Source organism: Rousettus aegyptiacus, unplaced genomic scaffold (assembly GCF_014176215.1).
Source record: "Rousettus aegyptiacus isolate mRouAeg1 unplaced genomic scaffold, mRouAeg1.p scaffold_m13_p_11, whole genome shotgun sequence".
Classification (NCBI taxonomy): domain Eukaryota; kingdom Metazoa; phylum Chordata; class Mammalia; order Chiroptera; family Pteropodidae; genus Rousettus; species Rousettus aegyptiacus.
This window is the reverse complement of record NW_023416286.1, coordinates 5,878,622-5,895,813: the sequence shown is the minus strand read 5'-3', so window position 1 is coordinate 5,895,813 and position 17,192 is coordinate 5,878,622. Positions and strand designations below refer to the sequence as shown.

Genomic DNA, 17,192 nt, shown 5'->3' with positions numbered 1-17,192 from the left:
GGGACACACATGGTGTGGCCGCTTCGGGAGAGAGCTTGGCAGTTCCTCACAAAACGAAACGTACCCTCACAGATGCTCCGGCAGTCACGCTCCTTGGTGTTTACCCAAAGGAGCCAACGTCTGCCTTCACGAAAACCTACACGTGGATGTTTACGGCAGCTTTATTCGTGATGGCCACAATTTGTAAGCAAGCGAGCTGTCCTTCAGTGGGAGAATGGATCAATAAACGGGTTCGTCCAGACAATGGAATATTATTCAGCATTAAAAAAATAAAGAGCTGTCAGGCTATGAAAAGACAAAGGAACCTTAAATGCATGTTACTAAGTGAAAGAAGCCGATCTGCGTATGGCACGATTCTAACTCTACGATGTTCTGGGAAAGGCAAAACCCCGGAGCCAGTCGAAATACCCGGGGTGCCCAGGGGAGCGATGAATGGGCAGGGCGCTGAGGATTTTTAGAGCAGTGAAAAGACTCCGTATGGTTCTCCTACAGGTCATCATAGATTTGTCCGAACCCACAGAGTATGTACTGGAAGCGAACCCTAAGGTAAACTGAGGACTTGTGATGGTTACGATGCGTCAGTGTAGGCTCATCCATTGCAACAAATGCCCCACTCCGGCGGGGGGTGAGGACGATGGGGGAGGCTGTGAATGTGTGGGCACAGGAGAGACTGGAACTCTCCAGACTTGCCTCTCGATTCTGCTGTGAGCCTTGAACTGTGCTAAACAGGCGCTCTAAAATCTAAAGCAGTCTTTAGAAAATAGAGCTACCCTGACACTACTCCCTGCCTGGCTACCCCACCAAATCAAGAGAATTCAGGGGCAAAAAAAAAAAAAAAAAAAAGGCTTCCCTTCATCTTTATTCAGTCAAAGAGTCCCTGAGCTACTTCGAGCCTAGCTAACCTGTTCAAAACACCCCCAAATAAAATGAAGACCCTTCTCTGCCAATCGTTTACCTCCTGTTTCCCTTCGGAGCTGGCTTGGGGGAGATAGTTCACCTCGAATTACATGCGCGTTGGACACTGCCTTCCGGCGCCAGGTTGGCAAAGGCACACGCAACAAAATGCCGATTGTAACACCTGACAGTGACAGGAACACAAAAGGAAATCCGAATGACATAATCAACTATTATCTGCTAAACCTTAACGTCTTCTATATAGTTTGCAAATTACTTTTGTATATGTGATCAATATCCATCTTTTGGAAGATGAACTGCTCAAACCTGGTACTGTTCTAACTAGTATAATGTGCAGGTCCACTTGCCTAGGTGACGGGAAAAAGACACAACTACGACGTGATCCCATCTGCTTCTTTCCCAAAAGAAAAACATTCGAAGTAAAACGTGAACATTTAATTTTAAATAATATATGAAATAATTTACATGCCATACATTCCCAAACACACTGAATGTAAATCCAATTTTACAATATGCTTTTTGCCAACATATGCCCTACGTGTCGCGTAGGATGTTAACTGATTTTTCAGTCCACGTATGAGCATATAAACACATATATGTGCCTCAAGTTGAAGACTAAGATAATAAACCAAAGAGCTGAATGAATATAAGAAGTCTCCCATGGAAGATTCTAAAACCACGATCGGTACTGGAACCAAGTAACAAGGCACAAAAGCTTTCCCTTTGCGGTCGCGAAGATTAAGTTTCCTGTCCCAGCGCTGAAATATCACAAATTAGATTTTATATATAGTGCATCTGTTACTGTTTAAAAAGGAGGATTTTTCTCATTATGTAATGTTACAGAAAGCATTGAAAAAATAAACAGGATTACATAAGTTCTTATACACTAAAGCTGTTTTTCCACTTGAAAAAGGTATTTATGTTCGAGACTAGTAACAGATACAGGAGTAATAGAGAAGCGTGAGCCGCCCCATGTACATTTCCTAGTAGCCTTGAACTGTACTTCGTGCCGCCCGCGCTACTTGAACTTCCCATTTTAAAGCCAGCAGGCTTGGGCAGCTCTGTCCTCAGGCCCCGGGCCCCATGTGAATGTGGGTTGTCCCCTCCCAGCAGGTCATCAACGGCAAGCGATTTTTTTTGTGTGTGTGTGATTTAAAGATATGTACTAGCACATGGAGTAAACAATTAACATAACGTGGCAAATTTCCTAGCATTTGTTTTCGTGACTATTTTGTATAAGGCTAGCCTTCGTTTCCCCTTTTTCTTCTATAGTTAGAGAAGATAAAATTTCGCATCGAAATGACTGCTTTTAGAGTCATATAAGCAAGCGAAATCTAAACGATCTGTACTTTCCTTTTGTTTTTCCCCCAAAATGTTTGGGAAACTGAAAGTAAGACGCTCTCAGTAAGAGCAGTGACTCACTGAGAGCTACAACAGTTTAAGAACACACACACGTACTATCCATTGTTTCTAAGAGGCTTTAGAGCTTCAGGTTTTTAAACTCACACGGTTATCAGAGGGATAAAGCCAGCCACAAAATAATCAACAGAATGCAGTAATCCACACATAAAAGACAGTCAGTCAAGTGTGCTTACACAGATCCAAAAAATCAATAACTGATGTTATGAATAATAAGTCATCAAATGCAGTACTAATTTGATTCCAAACCGGAACTGGAAGAAAGACTCCGGTTTCGTTAACTCTGACTGTGGAGGTGGGACCAGCTCGGCACGAACTCGACGGTGCGCCTCCGCCTCGGCCCTCGCACCTGCACGGCAGCGGGACGACCACACGGCTCTTCGCACGTAAAACAAGGCTGACGAAGAGCAAGCCGAAACGGTCCTGCTCTGGGCTATAAAACCAAAGAGTAAAGGGTAAACTGAGAGCTTAAGGCTTCCTTAGAAACACTTTTTGTGGCACTTCAACATTAAGCATCACTAATAGGCAAAGCATGTAAATAGTCGTCGTCACACGGTTACATCATCGAAAGCACATGCCATGTAAATTATGAAGTAAGGGACCGCCTTCTCGAGTTTTGTTTTCTGACAATTAAATTATATTTAAGGCTATTCATGTTTGGCTGTAACTGAAATACAAATCATACAGAATGTCAATTCACGAGTATACAATGCAAACTGTTTGGAGTAAATTTGCCAAAACGACTTGTTTCTTAAAGAAATGAAAGTCATTCTTTGCTAGAAATGCAATTAAACTGACTTATTCCTCTCACGAGAGCAGTTATGATCCTTTCTTCAACTATTAACCTACTGTTAAACTCTAAGGTCGTTATTAGACAAATTCCTCTTGGTCATGCGCACAGGTCACCCTCACAACAGTCCACTTCCTGCACCGTGGTCGGGCCGGGACACACTCTAACAAGTCATTCTGGCCACGCCGAACTCCAGGCTGACCACGGCGGGCTCGGGCTTGGCAAACTCCTCGGCGTAGCTGCTGTAGCGATTGTCTGCGGGGCTGCTGCCCTCTATGGTTCGAAGAGCGTCACTCACGGGGGGCAGAGCTGGCTCCTTAAAACACAGGGAGGTTTTGAGGGTAGGTGACTCAGGACGAACCGAATGTAACAATTCCTTGGTGAAAACTCCATCTATTTGCTCTTTTTTGTGTTGCTTAATTTTCTAGAACAAATCCAAATTTGAAAGAAGTTATGAACTGCACATAGACATGTTCAATGTATGTGAAAACACGCTTTTATAAATGTTCCCTACAGGTTTACTACAAAATTAAATCTCGAAAAATAAAATCTAGTGCAGGTGAATAAGACATGGTGGAGAATTCACATTATTTACGACTTTTGCAATGGAAAATGGTTAAGTCTTTATACTCAACAGCGGACGATCGCTAGGCCTTTATATCTGAAAATGGCATACGTTAACCAGAAAGTAAGAAAAGTAAACATTTTACAAAGAAACATAACTGCAAAATACAATAGACACACACTCAGCTGAAGATTTTATGCCTAAAGAGCTTTCTTACATGGTTTTCCTGCAATGGTTTGTTAGCTGAAAACACAGGCTTTAGGACACAATGCAGTTTTGGTTTTTTAAAAAACAGAAGATTTTTAAAGTATTCTTTGGCGGAGTGTCACACTCTCCGAATCCCTGGGCTGATCTCCAGACGATTGTCTGAAATTACGTGGATCTTGAACTTGCCCCTTTATAACATGTCCTCCTACAGTTTACTCAGTCACCGCTCTGATGACTAAGGCGCACGCCTGCCTGCGAGGCAGACAAGACAGTCTTAACTGTGTTATGACCACTGTCCAGGGGTTTAAAAACATGCACTTACTGATTCCTTTTGGTTATATATGATGGCAAAGAAAAGATTCTAGAAAACTCTTAGTTTGGAAAAAGACTTCTTAAACAAGGTACACTAAAAGCATAAAACATAAAGATCCATCTATTTGACTACATTAAAATTCAAAACACATATATATAACGTACCATAAATAAAATGGAGAGAGGATAAGAATAGACTAGACAAAGCCATCCATTATACGTATATGTAACTAACAAAGAGTCACTGTCTGGTATATAGAGAACTCTTACAAATCAGTAAGAAAAAGACAGCAGGGCCAACAGAAAAATGAGCCGCAGGTCTAAATAAGCCATTCACAGAAAGGAAAAACCGAACGGCCAACAAACACACGAAGAGTCATTCAACTCCACTTGTTATCGTGGAAATCCAAAACAGAAAACGATCTAAATGTTCAGCAGCTTAACGGATAGACTGTGATAGGTTCATACAAGAGAATATTATACAATAGTTATTAACAGAAGTGAATTAAAGCTACATGTATCGACATAGATGAATTCAAAACAATGTTGGGCAAAATGAAGCATGACAGTCTGACAAACTGCACGTAGGTTTAAAACATGCAGTTTCTTCGCTGAGTGCAGGGTACACGGGCGGTCCTGGTATTTGCTGCCTGCCCTTTATACCTCATACAAAAACTACATCCTTTCGTACTTTTTTGACATGTAATAAAAATACTTTAAAACCCACACAACATTATTAAAAACTGTCGTGGCTACAAACAGATATAGCAGAAATCTACACGTTTGCCCAGGAATGTCTAACGCCGAATGCTGCACTGAGCCAGGGAGGACGGGAGGCGGGAGAGCGCGCACGGGGTCTGCAAGATCTAAAATGTTCCGTTTCTTACAACAAAAACATGAAAGATCTGAGGCACATGTGATAAATGCTGAAGTATCACAAAGCTAGGTGGTGTGTACCCCAATACTTATTATTTTATATCTCTACTTTTTTATATACCTCGGACATTTCAATATATTTTAAAATTCAGGGAAAGTGATTCAAACTAACCTAATCAAAGAAGACCTGATTTTGAAGCAATCACGAATACTTACATGAGGTTTCTATATAAACGAATTTACACTAAGAACAGGCGAGTAAACAAATTCGACATTCCAAATATGTTACATTAGATACTTCAGAATACTTACAGATTCCAAGTCTTTAATATCCTTCTCTAGCTGTTCATTTTCCTCATTCATATTCACAGTTATATTACACACCAACTGCCTGGGATGCAACGTTCGATCGAATTGGTGGTACATGTTTCTCCAAAACCTTTACGACCAAAGAAATTTTTTTTCAATAAATTGTGCTTGAGAAAAATAGAATATAAACACTTCGATGACATCGACTTACTTAAAGTTGAAAGATACTGTATTTGGCTCCAAAACTGCCATTTTCTGAGACTTGTACAGAGGATTGAAGTACTTCTTTTGGTCATCCAGAAGGAATGGCCACAGGGAGTACGTCTTCTCCTTCAACCTATGTGACGAGAGAGACACACGGACCGTCCCACAGATGCCGACACGCAGTTTTATAAATCGATTATCTCCCCAGCAGCTTTAAGCTTTCGTTTTTCCTTCTATTCAGTTTAATGTCACCTTGTCTCTGGACTCTGTATTCTCCTTTTCTCCTTTTTTACTTATAATTGTGCAATAAAACCAATACAACACAGGCATGCCATGTTCTCCCACAATCACACACCTTAAGAGATTCCTCCAAAGTCCAGTTTCATAATCCTGGTCTCCGGTATACCTGTTTCAAATCACCACACACGGACAGTTGACCCTCACACGACATGGTTTGAAGTGTGCAGGTCCACTTACATGGATATTTCACAATATTTCAACGAACGTGCAGTTGGCCCCTCACATCCCTGGGTTTCACATCCGCAGAGTCACCCAACCACGCCAAAAACGGTATTTTCGAATCTACGGAGGTGGAGGGCCAACTTCAACTACGCAGGCATTTTCAGCTGAGTGGGCAAGGCGCTCAGTGTCCCAACCCTCCCTGCTCAAGGGTCAGATGTACACAGACGAGGTACTGATGTGTCTGTTTGGCCTTATTCTCCTGGCCCCGCATCTGGGCCATAATGGCATGTACTACAGGGCAGAGACAAATTTCAGTGTGAGAGAGTACAAAAAGGGGATTAGGAAAAATTGGGACATTTTTCAGAATTAAAAAACACCAATTATACTGCAAATCTAAGAGTAAGCAGGTGAGGTAGGTGAGTAATGGTTTTAGATGGTATATTTACCAAATGAACATAAAATAGATAGGGCTATGGGGGTAAAGAGAGAGAATCTGTGCATTTTTCACAACCCCTAAGATGACCAATAGGTATGTTCTTAGAGAAAAACTGCTGAAAAATATGCATTTTTATCAACATCCTTCTACTTATGAGGATGTCTGATAAACAGGACAGTTTTTTCTTTAAACGGCTCTGTACCCAGGACTCACCTCTCCTGATTATGAAAATCTGCCGTGAGCTACACCACAGAGCTAAAGTCGCACGTCCCGAGTCGCTCATCTCCATCACACTCTATGTCACTCGTGTTCCTTTACACGTCTGAGAATCCCCCACGTGCACTCAGTCCTGCCCCTAGCTCTGCTGGGAACTCACAGTATGGGGCTGTCTTCAAACTACTACCAGAGTTAGCTTCTCTAATATGCCACTTGGATGTTCCAAAATCTGTAACTACTCTTTACTGACTACTGTAAGAAATCTGAACTCAGAAATCCAACCTGAAAACATATAAAGCCCTCTCATAGCCTCACCCCAGATTTCCCTGAAGCCCCTGATCCCAAAGGACAGGTGTTGAGACCCAATCACGGACAAACACTGCATCCAGCACACGGAGATTTATTTCCCCAAAGAACTGTCTGTTTAGAAATGTGAGGACAGCTTTAAGGCTTCACCTGAATTTATACCACCCAGAGTTTTTAAATTTTTTACCACACTTTAAAACTTAGTAACCAATACTTTCTAGAAAATAAAGATTTTTCTCTTCTAAATATAAATTCAAACTAGAAAGGAACATGAAGAGATTCTAGGATGTTAATAATGGTTCCTCTTCTTGGTGTTGGTTACACAAGTGGATGAGTTTAAGATTTATTGAGCTTCAGACTTACGACATATGTGTGCTATGCTTCAAAACGAATTTTAAAAATATATTTTTACCATTAACCTGAGGGTGTGAGGGATATTCAGAGGGTACTTGGCTTCAGAAATACAAACAATAAAACCCTTACAATAAAATTCAGTTCTAGTTCATACTGTCAAGATATCTTATTCAGTTCAACAATGATTTATGTCAGACCTCAGTAAAGTAGGGAAAAAAAGAGCCCATTTAATCAAACTGTCTTACTTGAGTTCTTCTCTTTCCTTCTGACAATTTCCAAGGAAGTTTCCGAATTGGCACGAATGAATGTGTTCATGGATCTGAAGAAGAAACGCTTCGTTGAATTCAAAAGCTTGTGGAAACTGCTCGGTCAAATGCCACACACATTCCAAGAACTGAGTAAACACCGGTGAGACTTCCTTTGGGTCACCATCCAAATGGCCACACCTAACCCCCCCAGAAAGTACAAGCTTTTAAAACTGTCTCTGAAAGAAGTCAATTGTTCAAATGCTGTTAAATTTAAAAACAAAATCCTAAAAGACTGCTATGTTGGCATAAAAAAAAAAAACTGCAATGTTTTTATTGAAACAATTTATACCTAATGAGTTTTTCAACCACAATTTTAAAGGGTCTATTACCTTCTACCTGCTATAATCCAGAGAAACAAGAAAGTAATAAATTGCCATGAAAATTAATAAAGGTATGAGAATCAAATGACAGAAAAAATTAAATCAGTCTTCATACAAAAATCTGTATCACAGTCTCTCCTCCCACTGAACATGCGAGTTCATGGAGAACAGAAACATCCTGGCACTCTGACTAGTTTTACTAATTTTACAAAACATATAAATATGTAACTGTGACTCACCGCTCTGAAAATTTATGTCCAAAGGAGATCCAATCCTTTTCTATTAAGACCTTGATGAGAAAAAGTAAAATCCCTTTTATAACAACCTTTTTTTTTTTTTAGTATGGCTTAAATCCTATTATCTTAAAAATAGTATTTGGATTAGAGGTTGGTTTAATAAAGAGTGAAAATGATACATTAAAAGAAATATGATAGTCATAATTTTTGGTTGTATTTATTAGTTTAAGTGAAAAGTGTCTGTTATATAGCACTATTACATATACATTTTTGTATGTATAATAATGATACATGCTTAGAAAAGGGGTAGAAAAATGTAAATCAAAATGTTAATAGTGGTTAATCGTGGGTGCTAGACTGGGATTATGTTTTCAGCCTTTTGGCTTATTTGTACGCTACTTCCACCATGTTTTTAAAAAACAGAAGGAAAAAGAGACCAATGAAAAGTTTATATTCAAATCCAAATGTTAATATCTAAACTCTTTGATGGACTGTGTTTATCTGTTTTCTCTATCACAATTGTACTGAAATAATAGGCTTCTAATTTTTTTCAGGCTACTAAACAATGTATCTCCTTAGTATTTACTATACCCTATAATTTCATTATATAATTATGAACTGCATTCTTTTCAATGTCAAAACTGCCATGTTGAGCTTCTGTCTTAAACCAATCTGGACGGCCGGATGGACAAGTAAAGATGCGGTTTCTAGAGTCGCACCGCGTGGACTCAGGTCCCAGCTTCACCACTCCCACGCCCATGTGGCCTTGGGCAGGTGATCATGGGCTGTAGCCTCAGCCTCTGCCACCCTGCTACACACCCACATCTCAGACCCTCTCACTGAACTTGGCCTCCGCTCATCTCAGTGAACAGAGCACAGCACCATCCGCGGGGCCCAGAGCCCGGCTCATCCCAGAAGGCCTCCCTGCTTCCACTCCACATCGACCCGAGCGCCAGGCTCACCCACTCTGCTGCCTTAACATCCCTGGGGGGTGAACCCGTCACCTCCTCCTGCACCCCTGTCGTCCTCAGTCCTAGCCCTCTCCTCTCTCCCAAGTTGTACCACTTCCCACACTGGTCTCCTAGCGTCCATTCCCACTCCCCACTGCCTGTAAGACACCAAGCCATTTTTTTAAAAAAAAGAAAATCTAAGCAAGTTACTGTTTCCTGTGTTTAAAGCCTTTTGATGGAGCTCACTACCCAAACTCTGGTCTCCTCCTCCCCAGGCCCTCACCCCGCTCTACTCTCCTGCTCCCAAGCACCCCTTCCCCCCAGCTCACCCCGATCCCCTGCAGTCACCTAACACAGCTATGCTTTCGTCCCCACCACTCCTTTTGCCTGAGACGCTCTCGTACTGCCCCTGGTCATGCATCACGTGATTTCCTCTGGCTGGCCAGCAAACACAGCCGAGCGCGGCGAAGACCACGTTCCTTGTCTTACACTCCCACAGTAAGCTGACCGCTGTTTTATTAGCGGCACTTCCATTTGCCTTGTTTCAGATTCAGTAAGTCAGTGCCTCAAAACCATGCTGCTGGGACCTTTCCTTGCTGTGAGATGGCAATTAATAATTCCAAATAAATGAAAACTTTCCCCCATCTCTTCGTTTACTTGCCATGAGTTAAGATGTAAATTTTGAAAACATGAGTTAATCTGATCGTACGTTAAAAAACAACAAAACAAACAAACAAAACAACAACAGGAGCCAGGGTATTAGTCTCACAAAGCAGAAAATCTGTTTGACTAGAAATCTAATCTTCAGATATAAACCATGTTTCCTAACATGTAAATACAGCTAACAACTGGAGTTTTAAATAGAACATTTCTTCAAAAATATGATTTTTAAGTACTTTTATTTATGGCTTGTTTTACTACTTTACTTACATTTGTTAGATAAATATGAAGGGAACATACTGAGTATTTCTATTGTAATACTGTTAGGGAAAAAACTTTGAAATCTAAAACCTTTTGTCAAAAAAGGTGGTCAAAACGGAAGTCAGTCTAACCCGGGGTCTCTCAGCATCAGCACCACTGACATGTGGGCCAGACAGCCCTTTGCCGTGGGGCTGCCCGTGCAGCTGAGTACACTGACAGCATCCTGGGCCTCTGCCAGCGGGGTGCCGGCTGCGCCCCTTCCACGGGCTGTAACAATCGAAGCTTCTGACATTACCCAGTGTCTCCAGGGGCGCGAAATCACTGTTCGAGAACCACGGGTCTACCCAAATATCTCCTTACCATGAAACCTTTGACCGTTCTGTAGTAGGAATCCAATAACAGGGAGCCAAGGGAACACACCTGGGAAGTCCTGTCCCAGCCATCAGAACAATGCACCAACACACTAGCATTTTCAACCATTATCGCCTGAAAAGACAGATCGCACACTAAGATTCTAGCGGAACACATTTTAAGCGAATCAGTAAGTCTACTTATCAGGAACCATTAAGTATCGAATTATAAAGAAGAGCTAGGACTGCCATGAAATGCTGTCGCAGCATAATTTCCAAAAAACGAGAAAACACAAAGCAAACAAAGACAAAAATGCTTTTCAAAGTATTTGGGAATTTCTTTTTAAGTCCCTACATGAAGTGCTACATGATATTTTTAAAGCTCGAATTAAGTGAACCTCATTAAAAAATGTAAAACATAATAAAAGTTATCGGACTGGAAAAGATACCAGCGCCCAACAGAATACATCCATTCCTTCCCAACCATTATAAACCCCAAATCAGAAAGAGCAATGGAGTTACTTTGGCTAAGAAGATCGCAGCGTCCAGTACAGCTTTGATGTGGCGAAGCCAACCCGAGCTCTCCAAACCGGAGTAGAAATCATTGACAGAAAGCCCTTTGGTACCACTGACTAAAAAGGGGAGGAAATGATTCAATTAGAATGGCTAGAGTTTGCACTTGTATTCAAGATATATATGTGAATGGGGGAAAAAGAGGACAAATAAACAGTTAAGACTCTAAAAATGAAAAGGTGCTATTAGAAGCTCAATAACGGATTTTGGTTACATTTTTCCATCATTCCTTGTGCTTGAAAAAAATGTTCCTAACTATTTTTATAAAAAAATTACAGCACAAGTGTTTAATTAAAAATAGTCTACTATTTAAATTTTTTTAATTACACAGCATGACTAGAAAGATACTTTAATACTTGAATGGAACATTGGCATAAATTAATCTTAACTGTACTGACTAATCGAAAATGTCTAACAATAACAATTTTTTGTAAAACCATTAGAATACAGTAGCTACTACCCAAATATGGCTACTGAACATCTGAAGTGTGGGTAGTCCAAACCGAGATGTATTATAAGTGTAAAATACACACCAGTCAATTTCTAAGATTAAAGGCAAAAAAAAAAGTAAAACATAGCATTACCAATTTTCATATTGATTATATGTTAACATGTTTTTAATATATTAGGTTAAGTATGTTATTAAAATTAATTTCAACTGTTTCTTTGTACTTCTTAGAATGTTATTAGAAAATTTTAAATTACATAACTTTAAATTTTATGTTTGACTAGCATATTTCTATAGAACAAAGTGGACTAGAAGGTAAGCAATAATCATACCTTCCAATAATTTCTGAAGGCTGGACCGCATGACATGAATATTTTCAATTCCAACAAACTGAAATCTAATATTAGAATAGTTATCTTCATTTTCATAACCTTTTCCAGCTGCTCTGTTGGCCATTGCATTCAGCTAAAAATTTAAATTTTAGAAATTTAGAGACTAATTGCTTTCAACTTACCGACATATCATGAAAACACTAAATATACCACATTTCAGCTAGCAGAAAGTTTAAAGGAACTTATCAAAACTGAATGCGCTACCATTTTTTACAAGTCAACACATCACATGTTAATAATAGTAAAGGCCACTATACAGTAACAACGTGATTACTATACAATGGCAAAGTCAAATGGGAAGTTCCCCACAAATAATTTATAAAACTAATTCACTTATATTTTCAGTTTTCCATATGTTTGTAACATTTCAAAATTTTAAAAAAGAAAAGTTCTACCTAAATCCTGATTCACAGCTGAGCACTTTTTTTTACAGAATGAACCTATGAAAGTCACCTCAGAATAAGCCTGGAGCACGCAATCATTCAGAAAGCCCCAGAGACCCTGGAAATCAGACCTGAAATATACGTCAGGTTATCTGAGGTCCTCCATAGTAGAGATTACTGGGAGCCGACACAGTATGTAACACAGAACATAGTCCGCCAGCTTGACACAGCTCCAAGAATTGGGCCAAAGATAAACTGGTCTCTAGGGAGAAAGCAGGCTGCTCGGAGTCCCATAATCTTCAATTTTTAGATCGAATACTATCAGAGGTTCTCTTAAGATTTGCCATGTTTAATTCTTTCAGGCTAGGATTTTATGTAGTACATTATCACAACTGACCAAATAGTCTTATGAACTCATATGAAACAAAATCTAAATTTTGGGAAGAAAAAGTAACTTTTCATTCAGTGGACTGGGGCCCAGGTTTATAACAAATACAGCTGAATTTTATTTACTGACTCAGTCATTTAGCACCTATGACGACTGAGGTAAGAGTTAGATATTAAAATGTTTTCACAGTATTACTACTTAAGTTTTACTTCTAAAACAAAACAATTAAAGATATATTTTCTTTGCAGAAGTCAATTACACAAACAAGAGATTCCTGAGAAACAAATTGCCCTCAGATATCTAACACCACCTAAAAATAGTTGTAACAATTAATCCACCTATATTATACAAGAAAGTAAAATAGAATTTTTCTTACAAGAGATACCCATCAATACTCTTGACTACTAAGAAAGCCTTTTTAACAAAAGAAGAGCTTATCAAATTATCGGTTTCTAATTTTTAATATTCTTTAATTTACTCAAATTAATTATCTTCTGTCTTCTCTATTATCTTTCGTGAGACTACATGATGATGAGAATTATTTCTAAAACAGCTACCAATCTTTTCAACAAAGCTGACTAAAATTGTGGTCTATATCGCTCACTCGCTTTTTCTCATCGCTTTCTCTTATTTTCTCATCATTCCAGATTTTTGAAGAAATCCTCACTATAATTCTGCCAATGTCCTTTTGTGTAGCCCACCAGCTCTGCATGCGATGCTATAATAAAAATTGAAAGTAATGTTAGCTATTACCATTGAGGATTTTAATTACTTTAGTTTCAGGATCCTATATGAATTGGTTAACTGTGTTTATAAGAAGAAAAAGGGATTCTGACATTTGTTCCAATGACAAAAATTTAATCTTACGTAACATGTCTAACGGACCAACTATTTCCTGTTTATTATTTATAATTCTCTAATTTAATGTTTCCTAAGCTAACTCATTAACTATTTTCCTTATTTTCCTGAATGTCCATTATTTTAACACAAAGTGTTTTGCCAAATGAAAATTCTACAAAAAAAAGTAATAAAAATTTCTAAGGTTTCACAACACCCACTATTTAGTATTTCTTCACAATAACATAATACTAATACGCCATCAATACTTCCCAATAAAACTCAGCTTTCCTAAATTTACATATATCAGAAAACCTAAGAAATCACCATTTGGGTTACCGCGAAAGTGGTCTCCTAAGTCGCTATCCCTTAGGATCATTAGTCTCGTTTAGCTGAAAACTAGGATTCAGATGTTAAATACGGACAAGCTGATCAACCCTTTAGGATTAAAGTAACGAAGATAACTAAACTAAGAGACTGTCCTGTACCCGAGACACGTACTTTGGGCCTGGTATCCACGACGTACATGTAGCGGTTGACCGGGTTGGCCTTACTAATGGCTTGAAGCAAATGTTCGTCCTCCAGGCACCGGGCACTGAATCCGGACAGTGGCTGACTACACCGACAAATGGCGGCCTGATTTTAAAAGGACAGAAAACAGATTATCCAAAGATGTCTAAAACATGTGTCGAAAAAATGCTTAAAAGAAAAAAAAAAGTTCAAATGTGCAATCTGTTTAAAAATTGGTAGGACGATTAATGTTGAAATCCAATTTGAATTAAATACTATTTCAATACCTTGAAGTTACTTAATTTTCTCCAATATTCTCTTCTAAGAAACCTAAATGCCTCCCTAACTAGTCTGATGAAAAAAATCTTAGGTCCTTAGAAGCAGTCCTTGTCAATCTCCTATCACGTAACCTACTAAGATACTTGCATTCTGTGCCCTAAATAACAAGATACCTTCAACTCAAGTTCAAGTAAGAGATCAGTAAATAAATGTAGAACAGGATCTGAACTTCTACTTTCCAAAGGCTTTCAGATCTCTAATTAGAAATCAGTAATCTTCATATAAAATGAGACATAAAATGAGAAAAATGAGCTCCGATTCAATTTGGGTTAAAATATAGTCAGTCAATCTAAAAGAACAAAAATATCTGTCAGAAGTAGCAAACATCAAATATTTATTGTTGTTCAAAGTCTTAAAAAAAGATTTACAAGATTTAGACCTATATAATTTTTCTCTACCTTCATCCACACCAACTCCAACTTAACTCTACCCAAACATTCCAATCACGGTATCATTAGGGGAAAAAACGATATATAAAATTCACATAGTCACACAATTTAAATTCACACATTCAAAAAAAAAAACATAAAGATTTAAGGTAGAAGAAAATGAGGACTGCCTTATTAAATTTCTTTCAGAACTACTTCCTGATTTGTTGAGCTGGGCACTGAATATCTATTTTCAGCCTAGACTTCTGATAAAACATGTATACAAACATGAGTGTGTCAAACAGAGGTCACGACCAGTCATAACTCCCTATGACTTTGTTTTGAAAAGCAGATTAGGAACTTTTGTTCAAAGTTTTACTTTTTATCTCCGGCTCCCTTCTAAAACTCAACTTATAGTTCTAATAGAGAAACTTAATATGTATAAAACCAAAAAAGTCAAAGAGAATGAGAAAAGAGACAAAAATAGAGTACAGATGTCAATACAGTTTAGGGAAATGAAAGCAGAGTGACAAGTAATAACCAATTTACCAGAGCAAAGAAAGCTGCCAAATGGTTTGAGTCAATGAGAAGCAAATACTTTGAACAGCAAAATCCGAGGAAGGTGTAGGATCTGGCATTCTGAAAGCCTGCACGGGGTGTGGCCGAAAACGGCAGAGCTGGCTGAATGTCTGTGTAAGGACTATTCCGACTTTTGGGTCTTGAACACAGTTTATTCTATGAAGAGGATTAACCTGAAGACTCTGGACAATGGACATAGCTGTGCGGAGGGTGAAGACAGGTCCTGCATCCCCCCCTCCCCAAATGAAATTTAAAAAAATAACCAGGAGTAAGTAAAACCTGATTGATCTTCCAATCCCTCTTCCCACACTTGGATCCTGGCCAGACCTACCACACACATTGGAACAAAAATTACGGCAGAAATAATCCAAAAATAGAGATCACTCATGCATACAAACAGTCTTCTAAACAGCTTTGTAGTACCCCACTCTTTTTGAAAGGCCAGCCAAGAATCAGATATTTGAAAGACACAAAAAAACGGAAAACAAAATAAACAGAACAAACTCTGAGCAAACAGATAACTGACGTAGAGAACACGAGGATTCTTTTTCAAGATCCTTCATATCTTCAGAGAAGTAATGACATCTAAGAATAGAAAACTGTCTAAAAACAGGAAAGAGTTCTTAGATTTTTAAAACACTATAGCAAAAAAAAAAAAAAAAAAAGCGTCAGGTAGGGGGCGGAGAGACTAGATCTAAGAGATGGACTGGATATAAAGTTGAGGAAATTGTCCAGAAAATAGAAAGAGAGAAAAATTCAAAGAGAAAGTTAAGAAAAATGGAGGTTAATGTTAGGAAGCCGACTCGTCAGCTCACCCACACACAGAAAAGAGAAAATTAATAGAGGAGAGGAAGTTATCAAAGAAACAGAGGAGCAACTTCCCCAAACTGAGATCTGAGCTTCCAGATAGAATTTAATATGACACGGCAAGGCACATCACTGTGAAATTTCAGAACGCTGGGAGCAAGAAGATCCTAAAAACTTCCTGAGGGAAAAAATCAGGTCACAAGAAATTAGGAGTCAGAAATGGCACCCAATTCCTCAACTTCCTGGTTGTGGTACAGAAAATGCCCCTGGCCCTCTGAAAGTTACAGGTAATCAGAAGAGCCCAAGGACTTCACACTCAGAAAGCATTTAACTGTCAAACTTCCTGGCTCACTGTTCCAGGCCGCAGGGGAAATTTTACCATCATGAGCGATCCCTATTACAGACAGATCCGTATCTCAGTTCAAAGATGCCCCCTTCGCCTCTTGACATTGCAAAACACTCCCAAACTGAAGAGCTTACTATTTATTAAATGGGAGCCTGAAATACCCTTGGTTCTCTCCCTTTGCTCAGTGGTTGGTTTGTCAAAAGTATCTGGTTTCACTCAATACCAGCAGGATCAAAAGAGAACCACAGGCGAGGAAGAGAACTTGTCAGTTCACTAGTCCCGTTATTTCCAAGTCACAGCAGAAGGAAGGAAGGAAGGAAGGAAGGAAGGAAGGAAGGAAGGAAGGAAGGAAGGAAGGAAGGAAGGAGGCAAGAGTGGAGTGAGGGGGGAGCAAGATGGCAAGTATGAAAGTTTCTGTATTTCAGGGTAATTTGGTTTTAAAATTCTGAAAATGTAATTAAGTGAAAAACCGGCACTTCTCTGTCAGCATCATTATAATAACGACCTCTTAACGCAGAAGTGATTTTTTGAGACTGAAACCTGAAGAGGGGTCAAGCACCACGTCCACGCAGTCAGGGGCAGCGCCCACCTCCTTATGCCGATGATAGTAGCAAAGCACCGGGAACCTCCCCTTGCTCCGGAACTTGGAACTGCCCACGATGATCGGCTTGCTTGCTATTCGCGGAACGTAGAGTTCTCTGGGATAAGTTTCACAAATCTGTAGAAATCAGATAAAGCGTAACTATTCCACATATGTAGTTTGAAA

At 39.2% G+C, this 17,192-nt stretch overlaps 1 protein-coding gene across 2 annotated transcripts in view; it reads right to left on the bottom strand.

Moving 5' to 3' along the window:
* Window positions 1–1,335: 1,335 nt before the first annotated feature.
* MTMR6 (myotubularin related protein 6) overlaps window positions 1,336–17,192 on the bottom strand; it is a 29,948-nt gene continuing 14,091 nt past the window's right edge. Inside the window, exons 5-15 of one of the 2 annotated variants that reach the window (XM_036228447.1) lie at window positions 17,016–17,144; window positions 13,979–14,113; window positions 13,245–13,358; window positions 11,810–11,942; window positions 10,979–11,088; window positions 10,467–10,592; window positions 8,239–8,288; window positions 7,617–7,817; window positions 5,605–5,730; window positions 5,397–5,523; window positions 1,336–3,548 (exon numbers count right to left, since the gene is read on the bottom strand). In XM_036228447.1, the coding sequence (XP_036084340.1) occupies window positions 3,288–3,548; window positions 5,397–5,523; window positions 5,605–5,730; window positions 7,617–7,817; window positions 8,239–8,288; window positions 10,467–10,592; window positions 10,979–11,088; window positions 11,810–11,942; window positions 13,245–13,358; window positions 13,979–14,113; window positions 17,016–17,144 (1,512 nt within the window). In that variant the 3' untranslated portion in view covers window positions 1,336–3,287. The remainder of the gene's footprint in view (window positions 3,549–5,396; window positions 5,524–5,604; window positions 5,731–7,616; window positions 7,818–8,238; window positions 8,289–10,466; window positions 10,593–10,978; window positions 11,089–11,809; window positions 11,943–13,244; window positions 13,359–13,978; window positions 14,114–17,015; window positions 17,145–17,192) is intronic. The other variant, XM_016165139.2, reaches the window with a different exon arrangement.